Raw genomic sequence first — 26,897 nt, 5'->3', positions numbered from 1 at the left:
CAGCGACCTGTATGTTATCCCTTCTTCATTTCCGGGACTAATGTTTGATGACTTATGGAGCTTAAATCGAAATTAAACCGAAGAAATACAAATGTACTATTAACTGCAAAGAATGAGATTTCCGTGCACGAGACTAACTATTTCCTTCTTTGTGATTTCCGTTCCATTTTGAAAGATTTTATGTTGATTTATAGTATCAAGGCAGCCCGCTATCGGTTTATCGGATATAGCTTTAGACAGGCATTAGTCAAAGGGATCCTGGAATTGGTAATTACTTTATGTATGCCTCGGGAATGGTCTATTCGATTCTTCAACCCCCCCTTCGTGGCGAGTTCTTTTAAGGCTCCTCGCTTATGATCTCAGTTTTGTTTTGTTTTTTCATGCGAATATTGAATAATTTTGTTTTCCTTCACCTGAAGTTTTCCTAATTTTCCCGCACAAGCTTCAAAATCCAATAATGAAAGAAACCACACCTTTGCCCAAGTTTGAGTCCACTACACGTCTAAATTAGACTACACAAATTTTGCACATTGTCAATAGAATCCCATCTGCCCCGTTCCTGTTCTGTTTTCCTAAGTACCCAGGACAAGCCTTCAAATCCAGTAACGAAACCACACCTGTTCCCAAGGTTTGGTCCACTACACCACTAGACTAGATTACAGTAATTGTGTACATTGCCCATAGAATCCCCCTCTGCACTGTTCCGATCAATGTTATTTTATTGAATGTTAGGACCTTTGGTGTCCAATTAACTCTTATCAGTACGAAAGTAGGCCTTACTTTCCAGGACGCGCATAAGCCTTAATTTGTAATTTGATACCAGATTTTTTGTTTCTACTTGTTTCTCGCTATTTTAATGGGAAAGCTTCACTAGGCCTATCATTTTTCCTGGAAACTAGATAAAATATATTTGGACTTTGCTTTTATAATTCAGTTCGTTTTGTTGCGCGATCTGTATTTGAATGTGTATTACACAATCTTCCGCTGTTGAAATATCGTTTTTAGAACCTCTGACTTTGAAATATCGTTTTAAAATTCCTTTTTGACCTGGTTTCAAGGGCGCAGGTAGGAATTTCAAAGGGACAATCAAAATTAGACGAAAATGAGCACTAGGTAGGCCCATGGTGCAATTTTTAGCGCTCAAGTCTTGGAACCAATTTGGGTGGCTATAACCCATCTTCTGGACTTTATACCGTGAAAATGTATATCAAGCTTCCACCTTTTCGAAGGTAATCTACCAGGTAGGCCCTTACAAAAGGGACAACTTAGATCTTAATAGGGGTCACTGGGACCCTGCGAGCCCTTCTACATACGCTTTTGGTTTCGCCAGTAGGATGTAGTTTTGTCTTGAGGATATTTGGACCAAAGCCGGGAAAATAGTGATAGCTCATACTTATCTCTGTTTGATAGCTAGAGGTTAAGTCATGAGTTACCTGTATCGATAATTCCTTGACATAAGAGACGTATTTTCCAAGTAAAGGTTGAGATAAATCATATAAGACAAGACACAGAAGTGTCTACGATAAAGAACACAGATACTTCATGTAGGGTGACTTTGCCATCGCCCCTTGTCTATCCGGTGTTGCCACCCCTCACACATTTGCTGCTCGTTGCACCTTGAGATAAGTTATGGAACCATGAAACTGGATGTTTAAAATGAAACATCTACCTGCGGATTCTCAGTGTAATTATCAGTAATGAAATTTGTGCGTCAATTTTTCCTGTAGCATGAAATTGCAATAAGGTTTATATCTTTATTTCTAAAATTTATAATGAGAATAAGAAAGTATGGAATGAATCAACTGTAGGTGAATTTATGGCGAGGAAAAAGGTAATATATCACAGAAAATGGAATAAGAAAAGAAGCCTTAAAATTCAATCAACGATTGGAAAAGAGATAAGCCTTGGTAGAAATTTTTACCACTGCTAATACATAAATGTACAATAAAAGTTTTACATGACCTACAGTTGCACTCAAAGTTTATCCAGAGATTACATTTAAAAGGATAACTAGTAATTGAGACCCTTTCTTTTCGAATAGTAAATTTTGCCATTCGATTAAAGGTTTAGCTTTTAGAAATAATTGCTGCAAGGATAGATTTATTAAGATATTCACTATATTAAACATGTTGATCGCTTATATAATTAATAATATAATGTTAGAAACAATTCTTATTTTCAGAGACCATATGCTTGCAAATTCTGCTACTCAGCTTTGTGCTTGCAAATTCTGCTTCTCATATGAGAGTGTCGTCTAATGCCAATAGCTGCAAAATTGATACTTGACCCCTAAGGGATTGCCACATTGGCCAGATTAAACGATCGGCCACAGATCACGGCTTAGGATTTAACTAATACGCCCATAGTGCATTTTTTATGTCTAATGCACTTAAGGTATCGTTTAAATCATTTCGTCTACTCAACAAGCATTATTTGGGCTAGGCCTTATCGAGATTATTCTCAAGTATCAATCCACGATGTTGCTTCCCTGTCAGCACGTGGAACAGTCGTTAACCTACGCTAATTGATAGGGACTTGTAGAGAGGATTTCAAGTGTGTTAGGGTATTGGGTAACGAAGAGCATGAGAAACTTTCATAGAGGTCGTGTTCTTGTCTGTATTGCACTTCTAAGCTTTTGCAGATATTACAAAAGCTAGACGTAGCGTAACCTACGTTCCCTACAGAATAATAGCATCTCTGATAATTTTTTCCTCTCTGTGAAAGGTTGTCCCTCGTAGAGCTTTCTGTCTTTGCGATCACCAAAAATCTTCTATGCAGAGTGTTAGAAACCAGATTTTGTTTACTTAACGACCTCGTATATACGTTGACACAGATTGAGAATTTGAACATCTCGAGGATCATATTTTTGGTGGTTAAGTGAATACGGTTTGAACCCGATATTGATGAAAACTGCTATATATTAATCGAGGATCATGGAATTTGTCGCCTATTTCACGACTAGATATCCTCGACCATAGGTTAGACTCTTTGGATTAGGCTTATCCAGTGATGAAATTCTTCGTACACTTCCAGAATATGGAAATTAGAACTCCAAGACAATGCATCAATGCTTATGCTATCCATTCCATCCGAATTTATTTTGGCTTTATTAATATTGAATGTATTCTGAGATCTATTTGGATTGTCTGAAGTGCATTCCACAGGACTCAATTTTGGCCCCTTTGTTTGGAAATATGTATAGTTCATTCTTGTTCACGACAAATCCAGCAGTAATGATCAGTTTTAGCAAATTATTCCCCTTAAGAATGCAGTTCTTTGTTTTATTACTTTTGTTAATTGGTATTTTTGGTTTTAAAATTTTGACTGCAAAGCCTCGTACACCCTTGAACTGTTGTGATCAATTTCTTTGTTACTTTTGACTAAAATAATCAATTTACATGCCAATAATTTCATATTAACTAAAATGGTAGCAAAAAACTAATAAATGATTCCTTGATATCCAAATTCCATTGCAGCATGAGTTCTGTTTGATGATCATCGACTGTTGCGCTCAGCAGAGAACCTTCGAGAAGTTCTTCGGTCTTTTAGCTCAGGTATGTTGCTATTGACAACACTTTTTTGTCAGAGTCATCAATTGACGTTTGACGGAGTAACGTTTCTCCCAGAGAGCTTGCTCTTTGTGCTACCTTATATAACTATATCAAATGTAGCAGTCGCCACCTAAAACTGGAACATCCATTAATTTCAATTCGTATAACTTTTACAGAGCCTTTTGTATGACACCCATTTTAAAGGTGCCGTCCACCCCCAACCTTTGCGTTAGCTGTATTGCACACTAGCTAGTTTTGCATTGCCTTTTCGAAGCTAGAACGTTAATTAATTCGAATTTCCCGTTCTGAAATCACAAAATTTTTTATCTTTGTGGAGTTGATTAAAATCATGCAAAATTGCATGAATCATATGAAATTACTAAACGAAGTATGGAATCGTTGGAGACCTTAATGAAATAACACATGGTTTAACCAATTCGCGAATTTGGTCGTTGAATCGCGTGGAATTGAACGCGTTGGCATGGTCTTGGCATGATTATGGAGCAAGGGTGCAAGCACGGACCTGTATTTTTGTGGGAAGCATTGCAGTATGGCTACTGAAATCGAGCAAGATAAGCCAACTTGGAGTTGAAAAACATCAACTACGTGTGGAGATCATACACGCGTGGGCATGATCTCCAAAGGTGTATGCGTGGACCTGTATTTTGATGGGAAAACACTGCAGCGCGAGTCTTAGTCAAACGTTGTTCATTCGGTCGTCAGTACTTCATGGCTTTGACAGTTCATTGAAAATTACAATTAAAAAAGTTGACATTTTTTTAACCGTTTTTGCTCATTAACTATCCCAATTCAGTTAAGACAATATGTTACCATTTGGAAGATAGCATAATTTCATCTTCCTCCTAGAAATAATAGCAAAGGGCCTCTTTCCCCTAAATATGTGGTTCAGTGCTTCAGACGTCCCTTGCGGATCTGGCCTCGTGTTGGGTCGGTTTAAGGATGTCTTCGGATCGGCCAGTTCCTCAACCCCAATCATATTAATATTCCATGACGCTAAAGATGGGCGGCCTCGAGGTTGGAGCTTTTGAATATGGGAAAAAGTGGAACATGATTTGGAGATTATTTCTGTTTACATATCGCTTAAAGCGAAAAACAGATATTTCCGATTTTGTTTCCTTTTCAGATCAGAATCTTTTGCTTGGATTAGCACTCTAAAAACATTGGTGTCAAACTTTATCAAGGTTACGACTTAGTGGTCCCAATTTGTGTAAATCTTTTTATAACTTAAGATTCTGTTTGCTCATAGATAAAGATTTTGAGTTCCATCGTCATTCTTGCAAATAACCTATGTTAATCTAGCACATTTTTGTGTTCTTAATTTCAAGAGCAACTCGTCAATTAATTCACTTCGTGGGTTTTAAAACCTGCGGGTAGTGGTTATGATTTTGGAATTGTTTTATGGTGGAATACTTTGGTTGAATTATCTTCTCGAGTGTAAATTCAAGTGTCAAGGCCATTGTTATCCATGACAGCACCTCCACTTTCAACATCTTTCTAATCTCGCATTTACCAAATAGTGTATTATCGCCTCGCACTCGAGGTCTTATTTCAGAATAGTTCTGATACCTCAGAAGAGTTCTATTACATCTGCTCCAACGCGTGCAATCTTTTTTTATAAGAAACTGGTAATAGCTAGCCCGCACTCCGATCAGAATACTTTTCGGAATTTTGCTATAATGATACAATTTTTCTTCGAATGGGTGCCCGAAAGGTTTTTCGCCGATGGCTGCACCCTTATGACACACAACACACACACACGATGTTTGAACCCAGTAGATTTTATTCGACCATTTATGATAAGTGGAATAAACCAATGCTTTTAATGGAAATAGTTCAACAATTTGTCAGTCGCCTTGCTGCCGTTGACTCATTTTACTTTGTTCCACATAATTGATAAACCATATATTCGGGTCCTTACTTTACTAAGATTCTTCAAGACCTGCGCCCTTAAATGTTTTGCCCGCCCCTCCTTTTCTGTATCTATAGACCACACATTGTCTATATTTGTTACACGTGTTTCCAATCTCTGCAGCGAATGACTGTTTTTTACATCAAGCATTTGATGAACAAATATTATGCGTCTCAGCTATTTGTGTATAGTGTGTGTTCTTCATCAATTCTGGTTTGGGTTATTTTATACTTAACTGCTCAGTCCATTTTCTTTTCTTTTATTCAACATATATTTAGAGAAGGTGTGTGGCTACTTAGGTTAACGGTCATTAATAAGTGACACAGCTTGATTTATTTACCCAACCCCTCATCATTCTAACATCATATTTGATCACCCTGCTCCATTGAATATGGGATTTGCAGTCACCAGTAAATGCCAGTATTTTAATCGAAAATGGAGGCGTCCAAACTGGATCCTTTATTGTGCATGTGTAAGATTTCACTCGCCCATTTCAAGGAATACATGCCCTTGTTCCAGGGGATCAGTCACAGCGTTTTGCACAAAATTAGTTTTTCGTTTGAGGGACGGTTCATGTTTGAAGATGCTCAGTGTTCTGTTTGTTGTGAGCCCCTCCAAGAATAGGGCTTTTGAACCTTCAAACATTATTTTTCTAAGCCTCTTTTCTAACGTTTTTTCATCTGGTGTAAACAGGTATGTATGTTAATTGTATAGAGGGAGAGGGGTAGGGAGTCACGTCGTTAGTCCCCGCACCTATGAGAGCCTTGCGTTTGAGCTTGTAGGTGGACCATATGGTTTGTTTTTCCTCCAACCACGCGCCGGCTAGCCATTGAGACTGCTCCCTCTATAAATTTGGTTTCTGGTTTAGCCAGTTAACCGTTACGTCAGAAAATCAAGAATTTATGTGGATAGTACAGCAGGGAGTCATTGCAACTGCTTCTTCTGCTCTCTTTCTGTATGGATTTAGCCCCGCCTTTCGGTTAACCCCATTCAACCTTCAATCCCAATACTTCCGTACTCAAAGAAGTCTGCAACTCTGTCTTGCTTCAAAATTGTGCTGGCAGATTGCCGTCTTTTTCGACAAACCAACACCTCTATTACTCGCTATCAACTTTGTATGGCAGCAGACAGTTACAAATTATAAGAAAATGAATTTTGACCAGTGACTGCTCTCGTGCTCCTGTGCATTAGCATGTTAACGTATTGCGTGTCGCCTGCGTGCGATCCAAACTGGTGACTAATTAACTGATAATGCAATGACCTACTTAAACGATGCAACAATTGGGTAGATAAACAGAACTTTATATTTCACGTGATTTGTCAAGCAAGCCCTGGCCTAGCTTTTCTAATTAAGTTCTACCCATATTCCTTTCTCAATATCACTTTTCGATAAGAATAGCTTAACCAGCTAATCGACGCGTCATATATCTCCTCCACAACTGACATAAATTACTTATTTCGGGTGATCGAAGCCACGAGATTGTTCGCACTCCGCCTTTCTGTGATTTGAAGGCTCTCTTCAGCCTGTTTGCATTGATGGTCCTCTCGGTCAATGCTAAGACCTCTGAGAAACAGTCACTTATAAGGCGATTTTTCATTCATAGTCTATTGTTCTTCTTCATCTTTGGTGGTAGGTCACTAATCTTTATAGACTCTGTGGTGAAGTCTTTTTGGCTCAGAAAAAGGTCTATAGAGGTTATTCTCTCTAGATTTTTCTGTTTACTAAAAACATGGCTTCTATCATGTCAAGCTTTCAGTATAAAAAATCTGTAGAAAACAATATTGAATAGACCAATAGGATGCGTCTTAGAGAAAATGATAAACATCGATGTCTGTAGCATTAACGGGTGCCCAGTAAACTGGAAGTTACTGTTAGGCCCACCGCAAGCCGTGAACCCTCTTTCAATAGATGTTCAAAAATTATCACTAGAGCACCTCCAACGTGGCTGGCAGTCAAGGCTAAACGTATAAGAGGACATAAACGGCGAAGTAGGCATTGTAGTGGGGCAAGAAGGGGGATGACCCCAAGATTTTGCTATTGCTCTTTAGGAGGAGAAGGTGTTCCTGTTAGGTCAAATGCCATTCCTTTCTAAGTTACAAAGTTAGACGCGTATTGATTTGCGTTCCAAAAAAATTTGGTTTAAGCACAAACTTTCGTAGAAAAACTTTTGTAATATGGCGGTAGATTCAGGGTAATCAAACCTTCCGCCTTTTTAGTAGGCCTAGTTACCGGACCTTACGAAAGGCAGTAGCCTGACGCAGTTGAAAACTTGATTAAGGTTTGCAAAACCTAGAGACCTACTAGTATTCTCGAGACGGAGGTACTCGGAGAAAGGAGGGATGTACAAGTATCTCGTGTATCTGTACAAGTATTTTTTTTTATTTCGTTGCGCCATTCATTTCTGAATTAGGTTCTGTATGGAATATTTTCAAATATGTACTATAACTTCAACTATTCCTTGACTCTTTCTTGGGCTTGTGGAGAATGAGGCCTGTTATGACGCCTCTGCTGATGTTGCTGTTAATATCAGGAATGCAAGTCAAAGCTATGCAAAAGCTTTATTAGTAATACCTTTTCGATTAAAGAATATCTCAAAATTAAATAAATTCTGAATAAAACTTGAAATTGAAATTTTTTAAACTTTTTAGGGTCCCTTCAATTCAGGGCCTGGGGCAATCTTCCCCTGCCTCCCTTCTCGGCAGACCAAATTGAATTAATTTGCCAATATTGTCTCAGAATCTCTCAAAGGATCACATTAAATCCTCTTGTAATCCTGACAGTTGACCCGTCAGCTGAAAGAAAGCTGTTCAAATAGGCAACATTCGCCCTCAATTCGGTACACTTCCAGAAGATATCTATTAATAAGTCAATCCAAAATTGCTTCTTTGGATCAGCATATAATTTACGTCAGTCAACACTACTTTGAGATGAAATCAGGTAGAGCAAATAGGCAGGAGAGAGCGCTAAAGTGCACTGAAGAAGTTTTACAGCCGAGAGTGACGTTCACGATTCTTTATTTGATCAGTTGATACTGGAGTGGCGAAGAATGCTTGCTATTCTCTCGAGTGCAAAGATCCTTTTCGAGATTATTGTCTCTTTTTAACTGCCTGATCCCTTTCTTAGATTAATTTTCTCGAGAGGCCCTCATAAAAGAGCTGTTTTTCAGCGAGTGATGTGAAAGTCTGTGCGACTTATCAGCTTTTCCAATCTTTCACTTACACCTCCGTTTTTGAAATCACCACACCGAAAGACTTAAAAGCCTTCTATTCACGTACAGTAAAAGCCCGCCAAGAAAAATTTCGAATATGAGAGCTGGAGGCTGACGTTTTCAAAGTTATGTTTAAAAATATAATTTGAATACATGTAAGGAGCAGTTTTCCAGAAACAAACTACCATTCAGCGTTTTGAATTTAAACGTTGCTCTGTAAAGACTGATTACTTTCTGCCAAAACGATAACTTTCATTACTCTTCATGCTAGTCATGCCATTTTCTTGATCTTATAAGCAACTCACTTTTTCCAAAAATCTCATCCGCTATTATTTACGAAACTGTACAGTCTGATCTGACGCAAAAAAATGAGTTTCTTGTAAGCGCGTTAACACGGATCAAGAATAGAAGCAACACATTATCTTGCTCACATTTCAGCTTTTTCTGCCCATTTAATTGTTTAATTGATTTTTGCTCGCAGTATCAGTATTTATCATTTAGTTCAGCGTGTTTTATGTCTTCTATACGCGCCTTGTAGCTTTTTATATTTGCTAGAATGACTGTATCTCAATGCAACTGTATAGATTGTTTTGTTGCAAGTTATCAATTCAGCCAATTGATACATTGAGAGGTCTGGAACGAGCGGAGAACGAATGACGCAGAGACAGTAGACAAATTATATGAAGATTTCGGACTTAACTATTTATAGGGAATAGAAATCAAATGCTACAGATGTTGGGAAATGAATTGAGGCATACACCCATCGTTTCTTGAACTTCAAACAATCCTAGAGTTCTAATATTTTGCATTCTTCAGTTAAACACACATGTTCAATTTATGGCCTAATTTTGAATGTGCCAGCATTTTAGTCTAAGAAGCAAATTTTCAAATGCCAGTGCTGTCAAATCTTCTACATTTTTGAAGCGACTTTATCTGTCTTTGGGCTTAAAAAAGTTGTACAATGAATTTTGGAAGAATTTCCAAAAGGATACTATAAATTAAATTAGTGTATTCCACTTGTTCTTTGTGATTTCTGTAATATTATGCTTTCCGCGTACGGAGAGTTTTCGTTTGCTCAGTATCAGTATTTGTCAAAGTGGTAAATGACACTGCAATCAAATTTCTGTCTAAGTATATGGAAATTTCAAGCACAGCTGAGAGCACTTCGAAGTAAAGTCATGTTCCTAGCCACGTTCAAGGCGCCTGCTTACGCCTCTCTTCCTATTCAACTAGTTCTAGGCGTAGGTCATAGCAATAAAGGCATGCGTGAATTTGCCAATTTTTTCCCTTTCTGTGAGGCTTTTATCCCTCTTATCACATTACTACCTTCTACTTATTTGCATTTTAATTACCATTGTTCGTTTCCGTTAACATCTGAAAATAGTAGTTCATAAAGTGAATTCTGTTGGTCGTTGATTCTCGATAGTCAGTCGGCGTGCAGCTCTGTGCACTTTACTCTGCCTCAGTTACTAATAAGTTTCTTTTGTAAAAATATATACAACATCTTAACTTGAAACGTGACTTACGTTAAGTCAATTCTAGTAATATCCTTGTAGCCATCTTTTTAGCGAAAAGACTTGCGGCTGTCATATTGTTCATTATCAACTCTATCGTAGATTATTTAAACCTTTCTTCGGGCAATTTCTCCTTGAAGTTAGAAGTGGTCATTGAGAGGTCATCTATTTAAAATTGCTTTCAATTCGAAACAATGTTTGCTCCATGTGACAGGGTACAATCGTAACAATAGAAGGCCACGTTCTGCTCGTGACTGGTCTGTTGATGCAACCCTATACTCAATCGGCTTAATGTCCTGTGAAACACATAACTGCCCCTTGGTCCCTATTGTGGTGACACATCCAATCCTTTCTTTCATAAACTCAAAGTGCTTGTTTCAAAGGTCCTTATCATACTCTCAAAATTCATCTTAAGGATTAGTTAATTCAACGGCTCACTTGTTTATACATTTGAGTATTACTTTGTAGAAAGACCTTATCAAAAGCCATGTCAGGATATTATTTTTGTTGTGTTATTCAGTGTGGATCACTAATGAATAAGATGACAGTGAGGACTGAGTATCAGACCGACACCTACTGCTGCAAATCTCTAAGATATAACAGGTTTCACAAAATCTTATGGTCAAATAGAGACAAAGAACCCAACTTTTGACCAGGGAGCTAATGGAGACAAAACCCTACGGTTGGTTTGTTGCACAGGTGTAGCCTACTTAGGCTTGTTATGTTTCGGAAGTATCTCTAGTTTTTTGTAAGGATCAGTTTAAAGTGTTTAGGTCTTCACCGCTGAAAAATTGTTATTGGACTAAATTTCTCGTCTCTTAGACGATTTTAATTGCAGCTTCTGAACTGTTTGTGATCTGCAATCAATGTTGAAGAACCTGATGGTAGCTTTTATAACTAATTTACCAACAGACTGTCAGTCAGGCTTATTGGGGGATGAAATAGACTCTTCTGCCTCGTTTTTTGAAATTAGTGAGAGTGTAAGAACATTAATTAATTTATCATCGGTTAGCATGTTGCTGGATGATTTTATCGAATCTTAATAAAAATTTATCTTGAAGTCCAGCTTTTTCAGGGACATTGTTATGAAATATCAACGAAAACTAATTGAAAGACATTGTTATATTTGAAAGGCAATGTAAATTATTATCTATTCATGTGGATGCAGTTCGATCCAAATTGAAACTGTTACAAGACATTCGTGTGCTGTTAAATTCAAGGCTGCTCCCTATTACACAAGGATAATGGGTATTCTGGTTTTCCTTGTTCAGTGTCTTTATCAAAATAATTTTATGTATCTGTTGGGGCGACGAAGGAGCGAAATCTTCGAATGAGTGAGGCAACCCTCCGTCCTGAAGTCAGTGAGCATGCGCAATAATAACTTCGTTCTGTGTGCATGCTCGATGACTCCAAGAGAGAGGGTTGCGTCACTTATTTTAAAAACTTTCTCTTGCTTGTCTTCCCAAAAAATACATCCCTTGGGCTGGTAGAGTGATTAGATTGGTCTGGTTTACCTTAAAAGGAGCCTTAGCAAAAAAGGGTTTTCCTCAAGCAAATTGTTTGTGTTTTTTCTTTGAAAATAAAATAACTCTTAGCAGTATCGTTTAATTTTTCTTTTAGTTGTCTCGTGAATATGGCCTCCACAGCATGTACAAGCTTCTCCCTAAAAAACCTAAGGTTTTCGCTGTTCAAGGACCATAAAAACCACATTCCATCACCTGTGTCTTGCTTTTTGACTTTGAGTAAAGAAATTTACTCACAGTACTCCTTGAAACTATACGCCATAATCCCAGATCAAACTTGCTCTATAGAGAGTTTTATTTAGCTAGTCAGTGTTATGTGCATAATGAATTCCTTCGAAACACACGTGGCCAAAAAAACTTGTTGGGAAACCTGGTTCCCGTTTTTTCTGTTTGCTCGTCGAACAAAGGGAGGCGGGCGATTGCTAGACAGTTTGCCCAGACACCCGCATTCAAGTAAAAACGGAATACAGGATGATAGAACCAGGCAACGAGGGATTGTTCATGTTTGTAGATGACATGCTACCAATCCTTAAAACAGATAAATAAATATGACCCATCCTGTCTGCAGTGTGTTGTTGATTACCTGCAGGGCTGAGTTGTTCAGGTGATCATGCATAGGCCATTGTTTGCTTTGCTAAAAACCTTCTAATGTATGCATTAGTTTCGCTAATTACCTTTCAATCATCGCCTATTCATTAATGCAAAACTGGTACCATAATGTTGACTTTCCTCACAAGGTGAAATTGACCCTAAACGCTTTCTATTAGGAAAACACCCTTTTCATTGCCAGTTGAATATAGCTATCAGCTGGACTTGTAGGATAGGTTTCGTTGCTAATTTATGTATATCATAATACAGAGCAAACATTCCATTCTGTTTAAGTGACCTTGCTTTTCATTTTTTCAATAAATGCATATAATATTGACTTCCTGGACATGCTTGAGCCTATGAAAGATAACGAGAGAAATAAAGATCATGGTTCCTGGTCACATTACTTGTGGCACCACATTGTCTAAGAGAAAATCCTATACCGCAACCCGTTGCTAAAGGCGACAACAAATTGTTAGAATCTGCCTTTTTCAAGTTGGAGAGTTACTGAGATAGGCTACTGACATAAGCTTTATGATGTTGATGATATTTTTAAATACCGTGTTGCATTTCCACCTATTCTCTCTAGGCCATCTTTTTTGCGTCATGTATTGGGAGGTAATATAGTCCGATATTTTACCACAGCGCCTGAATTTCATTTTATAACTGATATTGATTCTAGATGATCAAACAAATACCTTCTTGAAAATAATAAGTCATTTGAATGATTATGCCATTCTGTTGAAGGAAGCATAAATTGTACATCCCTATTTGGAATCTATAGGGTATTACAATAAGAGAATGAAGGTAGCTGCAATCTATAAGTACCAATTATCAGACCATATAGTTTTCCACGTTAAATACATATCCTTACTGAAAATACTGCATCTGTTCAAGCTTGAGTACATCTTATAAATAACTCACGAGTAACGATATAGAGCATTTTTCTTGACAATGTTGTCAGTTTGTATCTTGAGAAAGGAAGGGAAATTCTATTTCTTGTTGCCAAGAAATGTTTCTTTTTACAGTTGCTTTCAAGTTTCAAGACTTTTTCTTGAGTCGAGGGATTTGCTATTTTCTTTGCATCCTCCCTGATTTACTCCTGTTGACTGTACGTCACTTTTCAGATAAATATAAATGTTGTGGATTTCTAAAGAATTAGCTTCCAGAAGCTCTTTGGGTGTTGCTTTTTTGCCATAGCGGAACAAACATCACCCATTTATATATACTATTGTAATTTAACTTCAACAAAACTGGACTAGAATCTTGCCTTAATGCTTTAAACAAATGTTTTCTATAATGAGCCTGAATATTAAGAAAGTTTACACTTCCAATTGGCAATCAATGCAAGCTTTTCAACTCTTTTTCATTCTAGCTGTCAATTAGCCATCGATTAAACAATCAAAATTTTACTTTTGGTCAACTCAAATATTTTTCATCAATTAAGCTTTGAACAAGTCTATTTTTTGTCAGGGAGACGAGCATAGAGAAAGTCCTTAATGAGTGAGGCGACCCCCCGTTCTTGAGACAAAAAGCATGCGCACAGAAGGAAGTTATTATCACGCATGCTGTCTGACTCCGGGACGGAGGATTGCATCACTCCTTTCGCTTGTCTCCCCAACAAAATCCGACCCAAACATGGTCTTTTTCAGCGGCAGCAAAACTCCTTGTCCTGTTTTTGATCGGCAACTCTGCTTAATAGACTTTTTGATTGTTAAATGAACCTTCCAATATTGGCTTTTTGCGGTGCTCACATAATTTTTTTACAGTTTGGATACATTCAATGGTGTAGCAATGTTTGATTGGGAACTTTCTATGAGAAACCGAGCCATTAGGTGTCCAAAAATTAAGACACCATAGTACTGAACCTGCTTTTTTGAGACGTAACTGCTTGAGAATGAGTCTTTTGAGATTGGAACCTATAACGTGACTTGGTAAAACATAACTCTTTTAAGGAGCCTTTAAGAAACTTCCAGCACTAACTTCAACAAAAGATAATGAAATGAGAACTATCCTCGAGCTTACTTTCCCAAAAATGCATATATACAAATGGTGAGTGCTAGTTGTAAAGCTCGAGAAGTTAGTGTAGCTTTGTTATTTTGCTTTTTTGTGAAAAACTTTTATTTCTGTGAATTTTCCTCGGATTTCCTATTACCATTTCTAAAAGAATATTACAAATTTTGGTATAGCCTCGATATTCTTAAGAAATTTTCATGTTGTGCCTGAATATATTCTTAAAGTATTATTTTTTCTAAACTGATCTGGTTTTAAGGGAACATCGCCCGCCCTTGAATAGAAACCGCGCTTTTTGAAACGAACGAGGTTTGCCAGTCATGCTATTCTCTGTTTTGAGCATCGCAAAGCAGCCAACTGCTAAAATTGAGACGCAAAAGTGCGAACTGAGGTTTCTTATATAAAGTTGGACGATACTGACCCTGAATATTCTTATGAGCAGACGTCTTGAAATAGAAAAGATTGCTTTGAAAAAAGCAATTATTTCACAACATACTAACTTAAAGCTTTTTCTTCTGACACTCCTCAGAGTATAAAGCGTCAGAATAAGGTTCCGAAAGAAAAAGATGGAGAATATATACCCAGCTGCGGATCGAAAAAGGCCAATCAGAAAAACGCGAGCATATGACCGGTACAGTTGTCCAATCAGTACCGCGTGCCTAAAGAAAAATTACCACTGGAGTCCGAGAAAGAAAACGAATTCCTTCTTTCTACACAATGGCGGCTTTTTCTTTTGTATGTAGATCGATTCCAAAACTGCTAGATGAAACCTGGGTCTGCCAATTGTCTGAAGCATGTCGTAATTGTAGACTTGAGCACAGTCTTGGTTATCTAAAAGATGTTGTCCGATGGCAGAATCCCTTGTTTTAACGGTGTTTCTAGACCCCAAAGATCGGGGAGGCTGTTCTCTTTGAGGGGCAGTTTTGATTCTTATGTGGGAAGGAAAAGAGTGTACTGCGAACGTCACCTCAGTCGAATTGTGTTAATTGCTTTCACTGGTTGCCAAATGCTTCTTGGCCCTACCAATTTTTCGCAAAACGCTGCAACAGGTTTTTATAGGAACACTATCGGAAAAGGACATATGACTTTAATTAAACTACATGACAGAACAATGGTCTTTCGAAACAATACTGAAATTTCTCGTGCGTATAGAGAACGTGAGCTGATAAGTATGTATTCTCATAAAATATATTGTGGCAAGGTCGAGCATATGGGCTTGGTTCGTGGGGAGAAAGTAGACACTAAAAACAATCACTCTGAATGAAAGTGCAGAAGCACTCTTATAAGATGAGAGATAATAAGACGGCTAGGAGATAGTCATAAAAGGGTTATTTTGCTAGACAAATGCGCATTCTCGTGACACAAAAATGATACTTGTACGACATTCTATTCAAATTAGAGCGACAAGTTTGTGACAAAGATGATTAATGGAGGCACACCGTATCATCTTGTCATTGACGTTTGAATAATTCCACAAGATAATCATGCTAATTTTTGCTTATTCGGTCGAAGATGCCAGATTTTTTTTACCGGTAAATGGTGATAATACCTTTGTAAAGGCTCTTGCGCAACCCGCATGCTTAGCGGCAGTTGTCTTGCGCAACCGCATGTTTTGTATCTTCATGCAGTACGATATTAGGTCAGTGTTTTGAATTATAATGCAAAACGTGCCGTTTGGCAAGAGCCTTTAATTACTTTTACTGTGCAGTGCAGCGCATTAAAAATTGTATAATATTTTTTTCTGGAAAAGCATCACAGCTATAAGAATGTGAAGAGGCTGACCAGAAAGAGTAAGCGAAACTTCCCATTATCACGATTTACAGGCATTTCTTATGAGAAAATGCTGATCACCTTTAGAGTGCTGAGAGTTCATTAGATTGTGAACTAGTTGTTGGTCAATTCGAAGTTGGAACTTTTGATGTTTGGAGCTGGATCCTTATTAATTTTTAGCAATAACTTAGGAAAATAATGTAGTTATTGACTTGATTCACTACCTAACAAGAGCTGTTTGCGGATTCAGTGGCGAAGTGCCTTTTGAAAAAGCTGGTACTCATCATATTTTGGCGGCATGCGGGCATCTGCTGCCCTTCTTGTAGGTGTTTGCAACACTTACGTGTCAGCGACCTGTTCAATAGGTCGAGCCTGATTTTCGCATAAGAGCACTGCAAATATATGCTGACATTTTAAGAACTTGTTCATTTAGGTATCAAATTTTTCTTTTGCTTTTAACCATGTTTGATCAGCCTTTTCAAACCACTTGTTGCGATGTGCTCAGATTCCCATTAGCTAGCCTCGCTTTTGTTGCTTCAAAAATCTTTATATACCTTGCCAGCCTCTAGTTATTGCTCTGTTTGCCTAGACAGTCTTGATACTAATGTAGTCTAAAATCAGTGACGTCAGAGGTCGTGGTTTTGGTCTTTAACGTAATGCAAAAACCTGAATTATAGTTAGTTTCAATAATGAGACTGTTTCTTCTTCGTCTCATTTTGTTTCTTTGTATCGAATTTACTTTAAGATAGTTTTTATGATTGTAGAATCTCGAAACTGTATTATATTATCGTAGTGAGACCTTCAAATGCTTTTGTTCTTGGCATTGTCTACCGTTGAGAAAAATGTCAGTAAAATATATATCCAAAAACATAACTTTGTAGATACGATTGATAAGCACAGTTCTTTTCATTGTGAATTGAGCGAATCTAGTTCTCAAGGGAAACAAAGATAATTGTTTTGAATTAACCTTGTGACGCAGATATGCTTCATTTTGCACTGATAGACACAATACAAGCTACAATGCGCAATGTATTTTTCTTCATCAATTTTTTCCAAGTTGCAAACGGTATATGCTTGTAGATATTTGTAGCCCATTTCTGCAACGTTCCTACCAAGACGTTTGTTTGGATTTATGGGGGTTCGCTCAGACACTTTGAGACCTGTATTTATATATATATATATTTGTATTCATGTTAAGGCTTCAAAGTAGCTTGTCAAATGCCCAAGTTGGTTCAAATGCCTGATGCTGCAGCACAAAAAATTTTGAACAATTTCTTGGCGGTTCAAAACTTGAAAATGGCTTTGAAAAAAGGAAACATTTCACAGATACTACTAAAAGCTTTTTCGTCTGAAGCTCCTCGGCGTATAAGAATCAGTGGCGGACGGCAAGGAAGGCGGTCGCCCCCCCCCAAATATTTTGGAATAGAATGGTCTTGTGTTCTTAAACAATTGGAACATGTGATGTCATCTTATCAAAACAATAAGCTAGCCCCCCCCCCCCCCAATATTTGAGCATGTGTCCGCCCCAGATAAAACGTCAGAACAAGGGTCCGAAAGAACACGATGGAAAATATATATCTAGTTGCGGATCGAAATAGGGCAGTCAGAAAAACGCAAGCTCATGACCGGCGTAGTTGTCCAGTCAGTGCTGTGTGTCTATAGGTAAACTACCACTGAAGTCAAAGAGAAAAAACGAACTCCTTCTGTCTACATAATGACGGCTTTTTCGTTCGTATGTAGATCGATTCCAAATCTGCTAGATGAAACTGCTATTTTTCCTCGTGTTTTTTCGGACCTTTATCCTGACATTTTTACTCTGAGGTGTGTCAAACGAAAAAGCTTTAAGTAGTATGTTCTGAATAGTTTGCTTTTTTCAAAGCCATTTACAATAGATTCTCGCCTATAATTATCTGGGCCTACTTCAGGAATGGGCCTAATGCTGCAACACTAATAGCACCTTGATCCGGCCTTTCAAATAGACACATCCATCTTTAAAGCCAAAATGTTCAATGATATGAAATAGCTGAAATAGATTTCTTTGTATAAAAGTTTTTACAACTTAGAGTACCTATTTATGTGTCGTAAATATTCCCTGTTATAAAAATGGCGTAAATCGCAAAATATGGCCAACAATTCTTGCTTTACAAGACCCATGGAGCCAGCTTCTTATGTATGCTGTCATATTCGCAAGTTTAAAATGTATATGGTTACAATATTGAGGCTCAGCTGCTGAATTCAAATTGGAAGAGATGTTCAGATTCGTTCTTTGTCAGCAGAGTTATCTGAGATGCAACTTCAACAATATTTATACTTAGAAAAATACTACATGAGATTATAATCTTGTGTTTTTAAAAATTTTACGATACTGCAATTGCTTCTTTTCTTCTTCATTCCCAAAAAAACATTTACTCATTTTTTCGTTTAAGAATAACTTAACATTACATTAAAATTTCAAATGGATTTTTTTAGAATACCTAGGCATATAAATTCGTGGATCCCATCTACCAATATCAAATTTTCATTTTTTTGCTAAAAAGGGATCATAAAATTTGAAATTAATCTATGCCAGAAGTCTAATTTTGTTTGCACTGCCAGGCAGCGAATTACGCTTCTTTAGAAATTTGTCTCTTCTTATACATTTCAATGAAATTTTCCACTGTTGTTTCCACTCTACGTTACCGGTCGAATTTTTAAGAATATCTCAATATTCAAAACGTAGTTTCTCGCGACCGAACAGTCAAAATGCCATGAAGTTTACGGTACAAACTAATTTCAACCCGACGATTTTAAATCTGACGTCAATTCTTGAAAAAGTTCTGCAGGTAGCGAGATACAAATTCGATGACGTCAGATGGGATCAACGTAAATAAGGAATTCTTATAAACATAGTTTGGTATGGTATATTTCCTTTTTGTTGTAATTTGTTGGCTTTTCTTGTTTCCCTTGCAGACATCCTTGTGTCCCTCCATGCATAAATTATATTTATTGGATCATTTTGTCATTATTTCCATTAATAACCAACGTCTGTACCATTAAGTATTTATTATGATTCCTGTTCGGTGCACCTAGATTGTGTTTGTGTAACTTAATTTACAGAAGAAGATTAACTTATTACAGAAATGCGTTATTTGTGCTTGAGGAACAGTTCTTTCCTTGACAAATTCGTCTTCTGTAAGTGTTTTGCACAGCATGGCATCAAGGTTTTCGAGAATTTTTTTAATTTCTTAAATCCATTGCCCATTATTTTCATGTAGTACTTTGATGACTATAAACAGTTTTGTGGCACCCCATGGACGCCAATCAAATATGTATATTACCGCGTTCATGTTGAAGCAAATTGATCTGTTAGAAATGTTGAAATCCTGATTCGCAAACGTCACAGTAGCTGTAATCCTATTGAAGTCTTTCACTTGCTGGCCACTTTGAGGACGTTGCATGTCAGGAGCGCTGCGTAGCAGCCAAACGTCATATCGATTTGTACAGTGTCAATCAAGTCAAGAAGTGGGTGTGAAAATGCAGCTCTTTGTGTTGTTGAGGTGATTGACATTTCAATCAACGCATAATTTCGCTTCATAAATGACATGTCAGATTGGTATTTCCACTAGAGCTTCATCTCGCATTTGTGTAAGCTTCGCAGTGTGTTCGCACACAATCAGACTCGACTTGATCCGTACTAAGATTACCTAAGATTCACACTGCGTTTAAAATTGTAGACTTATAAAGTTAAACGGCTTATTAAGGTATTCGTTAAATCGGTGTTACCTGGTTCAATTAGAGTTTAACGAAACTCTTATCGCTGCCTGCACACTGGTTGGCTACTCCATTTACAGTTACGAGACTGCTGTAATAAGCCGCATTCTGTTCACAAGTTTCTCTGCAGAGGAGGACAAGGCAGCCATCCAGCATCTTTTTTGTGGACTTCATTTTTAGCTTCTGTCGTTCTTTTTTCACCTGTTAGTTACCGCCATGGAGCGCGTCGGAAAGCCAAAAAAGCTACGTTCTTTCTTTGTCGAGGATATACTGGAATTAAATAGAAATGATAAATTTTGCGAGGAAGCGTCAGCTGATGAAAGCGCACATCAACGCAAGGAATCCAAGCCCAAACAAGATTTTTTCCCAAGCAGTTTTCGAGAAGATGTGTCAATTACGTCGAGACTGCCAAAATGCAGCATTACTGAGACCAAGGAACAATGTACTGAGAGCCTAGAGAGGAAGGGTGAGTCGATTTTCATTCTATCCAAATGCTGTTTTTTTCCTAAACTGTATTGCTCTTTCTTTACATGTTGCGTATTTTGCCATTAAGAAATAAGAATGCTCAAAGATCTTAACGAGATTTCAGGATGGGACTGTATTTGTATTATACCAATTCACTTAGCCGTTCTGCAGTTCAGCAAACACGTTTTACGTGAAGAGTGTTTGCTTTGGTTTGTGTATGCAGTTGCTGTCCATCCTTTTACTGTCTACTCAACAAACGCTAATTTGCCGTCCCAATAACTTCAACTATGCAAAGCTAGAGAAAACTAGCATTTTGCTTCTAAGTTAAGAATCATCAGTGATGAGACCACATCAGCCTTTGTTGTTTTAGATAGTGGCCAGCTTTCACTTGTAAGTGCAAGAATATGACCTAACTGGGTGCATTTAAACTTCCTGACCAATCACTGAATATTTTGGACTTAAATTCATGTAAATAAGCAAGATATCACAGGCCTATATTTAATCATGGTTTTACTTGACTCACAAAATAAGGGGAAGCTCCTACTAGCTAACAAGGCCGTAAACATGCCTGTATATGGTTCAATATTGCTACTTTTCTGTCATTCTTATAATAGAGTTTCCCCTAATCTGGATAATGTACGGATAACAGACAGATGATTGCCAAATTTAGCTTTTTTGATTTTCTTGTTTACAAGTGTCTTAACGGTGTCTGTTGCTTATTTGATTTGTTCAAAAATATTCCGAATCATTTCAAGCAAACTAGCCCAAAAGCCCACATGCAATTTTTATTAGAACTGGGGAATATTTACCTTTGTTTTCTTATTTTAGGCAGGCGGGCGTTGCTAAGCCCTGCTTTCGTTTTTAGGCGCTACTTAATTGTTTGTTGAAGAATCTAGATCGCTAGTTGCTCAGACCCGGTTAAGATCCAAGATGCAGAAATGCGTAGATGTTTTCTGACCTTCCAGGCTTGCCATTCTCTTGAATGTGGCGTGGTAGGTTGATAAAATGTTAAGCATCAACACTCGAGAGCAGCTACTCTCATTTTATTCTGAAATTAGGTACCTTTCCATGCTGCATCTTGCATTTCTGGTTTTTTTATAGTTTCCTTCGCTAAAGAGCCACACATACTCTTAACAACAGTGACGTCACTATTGCAAAATCTCCTCTTAGTCAACCAATGCAGCTGCGCTCCTCAGCGCCAAAACACCCTTTGAAACTAAGCATAGATATCTAAAAGAATCGAATTTTCTTCTCGGTGTATAATAGTAAATGTTGGTCCTTAGGCAGTTCTGATATTGCAGCGTCTACTGAAATTGCCTAGAAAAGCAAATTTAGAGATTTAATGCATTTAATTTTCCCGCTTTTTATAGATATTTGATTTGTTTCGCTTTGTTCTACCGGAATTAAAACAGTTCTGCTGGTATTGTTTCTACATATGTTTTATGATTCAATCTCCTTGTTTGAAACTTTTTCTCCTAAGGCTAGAACTGAAGCCATCAGCCAAACAACAGCTTCGTACTTCCAGCATCATACTTCCAGCATCATACTTCCAGCACCGTCTACCTTCTACTCTTGTTTATCCTTCAAGGGCGGGCTAGAAGTGAAAACATTTTGAGGATTAGCTTCGTTTTTAAAGTGAAAAGGTCCTCGAAAACGATTTCATCCTAACAGCCATAGGCGTTTTACACTCTTATCAATTCAAAACACAAGAAATTAAACCAATGAATAGTTTCAAAAAGTCTCTATGGAAAACACGCGTGGCAGCCTTCTTCCACACGTCTGATTTTTATTTTATGCTCAACATTCGTGCGTATGCATCCTTTTCTCAATATCACATCGCCTTAAGAACTTCCAGCTCTCTCAATGCTGTTTGCAAGTGATTGATAACTGTTTATGGGTAGTTTTTACATGCACCTATACCCCAGAAGTCTCAGTGCACTAGGGAACTCCAAGCAAACAAAGAGGCAAGAATATAAATAAGGCAGCAAGGATATTATTAACTTGGTCAACTAATGCGCATAGCCTATCCCAGCTTTGCAGCTGATTTGGGCCTTAGGCACTTGGCTTGAACTTTCATTCACAAAATGTGGAAATATCATGAGGTAGGATATCCATAAAGAATAGCTTTTTGTTGAATATAATAAGATCCCCATATTTTCTCCAATGTTTTCAATGTTTTGGTCAGAATCGCAACAATCACAAAATTGTTTACCCCAAAATGAATTTTTAATTGTTTGTGGTATCTGTAAAGACCTGAAGATACCTCCTTATTTGGATTCACGTTGACCAAATTGTTGGTCTACATGGCTAAAGCTGACCACCTAATTCGCTAAAGAAGGCAGTTTTTCCAAGGATATTCTCTTGCATGTAAACATGGACATTTATAGTTAACCTAAATGTTGATACTTCCGAAATATTTTGAGCTCAAGCATGCTATTTGACTAGTGCAGCAGATGAACAACCATAGTTTTCTTTAAGCGTTGAGTTGTGTTGTTTCCGGCGCATGTTACTGTCTGTAATGGCAGCAAACACGGGACCTAGCGTCACTGTTTACACCACACGGTATACACGCCTTTCTGTGCGTGTTTCTATATATCCCAAGGGTCGCACTTAGGCTAGACTTCTTCAGGAGTGGGGTTGTCTGTTTCCTATTGAGCTGCCGGAATAAAATTGATTTCAAAGCTTAAAAAGATAGCCCAGTAATTCAGCTGATGTTTATGCAAGCTAGTTTATTTTAAACCTCATTTTACGGGTTATTTGCCCCCATCCCCACCTCCTATCAAATCCACTTTTACAGGAACAGATATAAATTTATAAGTTTGCCTTTCGCTCGTTTTGTGAAAACAAACACACTTTTGCTGTTTAAACTCTCTTCGTGTTTTCATCAGAGGAAGTTTCTCAAGCCTAACTTAAACATTTTTTAAAGTTGAATTATATGAACGGGTCACTAGATTTTGATTCCTAGTACAAATAAGGGCACCTTTCGGATGTTGCACGCAAAAAGGAACCAATTTGCCTCAAAATCAAAGTAACATGCATGGTACTTCACTGGCCCTTATTCTTTTTGTTCTATCAACTTTTAAGTTTTGTGCAATTTAGAGATTCTGTTTTCTTATTATAAAACACTGTTTTAAATAAAAGTTTCAAATAAAAATTGCCAGAAACTAGCAATATCGCTAAATATCTTAGGCGATCAAAAGCTATGGTGAATCTAGGGAATAATAAATTATTCGCCAAACGAATTTTATGAGTATAACAAGTGACAAGCAAACAGCGTAGTCAACTAAAATTTTTGCGAATAATGATGTTTCAAAGGAAAATTTTCATTCTGTATGTTAAAAATGTTCAATAGATATGGCAGATTCAGATGTACATGTAATTCCGAAGCGTCAACAAGAGTTTAGTGATTTTTCTAGAATTTATCTAGGAAGAAATTCGCCTAATATTTGGAAAACAGTAAAAGTTTTGTTTAGTTACTTTTGATTAGACCTCGAAAGGAATTTGAAGTGGAATCTGCGAGATCCAGAAGTCTTTTAAGAATGTTTGAAGAAGTTGAGTCTGTTAATTTCAGAATCAAAGGGGGCTGTGCAGATATGTTATTTAAATCAAAAAAGCAATGAAGCAGAAGAAAAGGACATTTTCGAATATGTTTACCAACGTAATTAGATATATGATAAAACCATCTTGCTTTTGATTTGGCTCAACAAGCTTTCATCTTTATGTGTTTGACGATTGACTGCTTCGCAAACTGTTTCACAAAAACGGTGCCGTCGACAATAAATACACTTGTTCAATGTTTGGCCTGCTAATTATTTTCTTTGCTGGTTTAGCTGTTAACATGGCACGTTGGGAAAATTTGTTTGACAATCATATTTCCATACGATATTCCACTGTAATGGATTGATTTTCCAGAGTACAAAATACACACATTTACTTATTGATTTTCATTCTTCTGTAATTTAAGCTTAGCAGATTAAGTTGTGAATATAATCAATATTGGTTAGTGTGTAGGAGAAGCACGCCTTTCTTCTCTGTTGATAACACTATGTATCCTTATGTCGTTTAACTCCTCCAATGCTGCTTGGCAGCCATTTACACAGGGCCGTAGTAGCTATGAGGAATAGGGGCTTTAATCTTAAGTGATTTCTCACAATAATCTTAGGAGAAGAGATAATTTCTTCATATTTCCCTATTTATTTTGTAGATAATAACGGATTACATAGTGATATTGATATAGAACAAAACACTGAACATTTTCAGGGAATTTGTCCTTCGCTCCCATTTTTGCCATTATACTCCGAAAAATATTGCTCTTCTTACGGCCTTACCTTTGCTGCAAATCTGCCTGTCAAGCAGAATATGTAAAAATGTAAATTTTTGGTATATCTTTACTGTCTTTTGCCTCAGTAATGGTTTAATTCTTTTTTATGGTCTTTTACATGATTTAATGGCACCGCATTCATAACTCATTAAACCTCAACGTTGCCTCGGCATTTATTTTATAACGGTCATAAGGCTGCTACTAAATGAAGAAGGAAAATTAAGCTTATATTTTCAAATAGGCCAGTAAAATGATTACTGTTTTTGATGAAAAGCGACTTTGTTTAATTATTTTTAAAAATCTTTTTCGAAAGATTCTTAACTCTGGGAAAAACAAATGAAAGGCAACAAGTTTTGAACATTGAGGCTTGATGCAAAAGTTTCTGACCTGGAAAAAAATTGAGATACTAGAGCAAAAACAGAAAATATGATATTAAGAGAAATATCAGATTTATTCTAGATTTACTTTTTTCCACTTGAAGCTTTTATGTTTTGTTGAATAGACGGTGCCAGAACTTTGAAATTAAGTTCGCAGTGGCTCCACTTGAAATATTTCAACGCTGTTCAATAGATAGGCATCTTTTCCATGCGTTTTTGATTAACTTTTGATTTCCTTTTGGTTGTCAGCCAACACTCTTAAAACTAGTAATAGAATATTCGCACCTATGTTTCAATATCATAAGCAAAATAGGTTCATGTGATGTGCTAAGCATTCAATGAAAATAGCATCTTTCGCTTAGATCCCGTCCGCGCCTTTTTGGAATTGACCTCAAACGATTTCGTGTTCTGTGACAGGATATCGCATGAGATTTGTGTAAGTTCGGAATTTTAAGTTCATATCAACGCCAATATCCTAAACCTTTTGGCACATTTTGATTGTCCATTTTATTGTTTATGTTAGCCAAGCGCCCAAAACGTTGAAGCTTGACTACCATATTTCCGTCTATGTGAACAAATTTCAAAGGGCTCCCTTAAATAATGTTGCTTTCTTTTTATCGTCTGGTTAAATACAGTTTACAATTTACTACAACAACAATCGATACAAGTTAATATTTATAACGATCTTATCCAATTTATTAAAATTTTGAGTATGCGAGTTCTTTTCCTACCATGCCAGTAGTTTTCAAACCAAATAAAGGACTTTTGACTAAGAAAGTTTGTATCAAAGAGGTTGGCCCATTGTGCCGTTTCTAAAACCTCCCCTCTCTATATTGAAAAGCTCTCAAAACGATCGACTCAACTTCAAAAGTGATTTTATTACAAATTTTCGTTATTTTCGTCATTTTCTGCATTTAGTTTGCCTACTAGAATCCTTTTTGATAAGCTATGAAATATCACAACTATCGATTGTTGAAAAATAAATTTTAGCAAAGGAAGATTTATTTATTTTGTCACGACTTACGAATTGACATTTTCACAGTCATGTATAGAAATTATTAGAAACATATAAATGGTTTGAAAAACGCAAGCATCACACTTCAGCTTTTCGTCTGACACTCTTCAGAGTATAAAACGCCGGAACATAGATCGAAAACACTGCGCTAAGAAATATATATACTTCAAAATAGGCCAATCAGAAACGCGAGCATATGACTGTTGAAGTTGCCCAATCAGTGTCGCTTGCCTAAAGAAAAAGTTACCAATGAAGTCCAAAGGTGAAAAGAAACTGCTTCTGTCTACATAAAAACGCATAATGAAAATCAGTTAGAGATAACATATTGGCAAGAGATTTACTCAGTTGAAGTCAGTCCCATTTTTGAATGTCAAAATGGATGTACGTCAAAAAAAAGTTTTGAGAAGGATTATCCCATTGATACACTGTAACGACCAAAGAGTAATATAAATTATCCACGTGTGCTGTAGAAAGTCTGCCAGCAGGTTAATTTTGACAAATCATAGAAAATTTTGTGATAGAATTCTCGACCCGGATGTGGAATTGGATTGTAAAATTATCATATATCCGAACGTGACTCACAATTTTGTTGTGATGATAATCCATTAGCAGGTTCTTTCAGCTTCTAGTATCGTTTGTAGACTGGCAAAAGATGATCATGAATTATTAGTTAAGACCTGTTGATTTGAACCTGGTAATTTTATTTTGGATCCTCATGCTTTTCCAAGTACACCCTTCCAGCATACAAAATCATCTTCACAAATTAGTTACTTCGACTGTACCCTGGGTACCAGACTCAATATATATAAATACAAGTGAGTCTGGTTCCCAGGGTACTTCGATTGGTGCCTATGCCACCTGGTAGTGAGTT

At 37.1% G+C, this 26,897-nt stretch overlaps 2 protein-coding genes across 2 annotated transcripts in view; both read left to right on the top strand.

Annotated features, from left to right (window-relative positions):
* Window positions 1-26,897, top strand: part of LOC135681521 (pre-mRNA-splicing factor CWC22 homolog) — a 64,422-nt gene that overhangs the window by 16,571 nt on the left and 20,954 nt on the right. The window contains exon 19 of the mRNA XM_065196039.2: window positions 3,477-3,554. Within this exon, the coding sequence (XP_065052111.2) occupies window positions 3,477-3,554 (78 nt within the window). The remainder of the gene's footprint in view (window positions 1-3,476; window positions 3,555-26,897) is intronic.
* The window catches only part of LOC135681526 (uncharacterized), a 36,130-nt gene continuing 12,797 nt past the window's right edge, over window positions 3,565-26,897 (top strand). Inside the window, exon 1 of the mRNA XM_065196044.2 lies at window positions 3,565-20,314. Within this exon, the coding sequence (XP_065052116.1) occupies window positions 20,065-20,314 (250 nt within the window). The 5' untranslated portion in view covers window positions 3,565-20,064. The remainder of the gene's footprint in view (window positions 20,315-26,897) is intronic.

This window comes from Rhopilema esculentum, chromosome 12, assembly GCF_057945365.1.
Source record: "Rhopilema esculentum isolate cy_ngs chromosome 12, ASM5794536v1, whole genome shotgun sequence".
Taxonomy (NCBI): Eukaryota; Metazoa; Cnidaria; class Scyphozoa; order Rhizostomeae; family Rhizostomatidae; genus Rhopilema; species Rhopilema esculentum.
Note: the sequence above shows the minus strand (reverse complement) of the source record. Positions and strands in the feature narration are given on the sequence as shown.